This window comes from Buceros rhinoceros, unplaced genomic scaffold (assembly GCF_000710305.1).
Source record: "Buceros rhinoceros silvestris isolate BGI_N320 unplaced genomic scaffold, ASM71030v1 scaffold21298, whole genome shotgun sequence".
NCBI lineage: Eukaryota > Metazoa > Chordata > Aves > Bucerotiformes > Bucerotidae > Buceros > Buceros rhinoceros.
In genome coordinates, this window is record NW_010428862.1 from 1,767 (window position 1) to 2,040 (window position 274).

The window sequence follows — 274 nt, forward strand, 5'->3', positions numbered from 1 at the left end:
CCCATGTTTGGGGTGTGCTGGGAGGACTCTGGGGGCAAGTGCCGGTGGAAGAAGGGTGATCAGGGCCCTCCCGCGTGGTTTAGTCATTTTTAAGGACAGAGTTTTGTTTGTCCTAGGTCTGAAAGGCCTTGTGGTCCCGCAGCTGGTCGGTGGCCCCCAGTCCACGGTGCAGGCTGGGCCGGTGGCTGCTGCCAGGCCCAGGAAGAGGAGAAAGGATGTGACAGCTGGTGAGTGGCTCTGCGGCACTCCCAGAAGGACACTGAGGGGCTGGAGC

General features: G+C 61.7%; 1 protein-coding gene across 1 annotated transcript in view; it reads left to right on the top strand.

The window, feature by feature from the left end:
- LOC104498993 (chromosome unknown open reading frame, human C2orf42) overlaps positions 1 to 242 on the top strand; it is a gene marked incomplete at its 3' end in the record, with an annotated part of 1,448 nt that extends 1,206 nt beyond the window's left edge. The window contains exon 3 of the mRNA XM_010142439.1: positions 117 to 242. Within this exon, the coding sequence (XP_010140741.1) occupies positions 117 to 242 (126 nt within the window). The remainder of the gene's footprint in view (positions 1 to 116) is intronic.
- Positions 243 to 274: the final 32 nt, after the last annotated feature.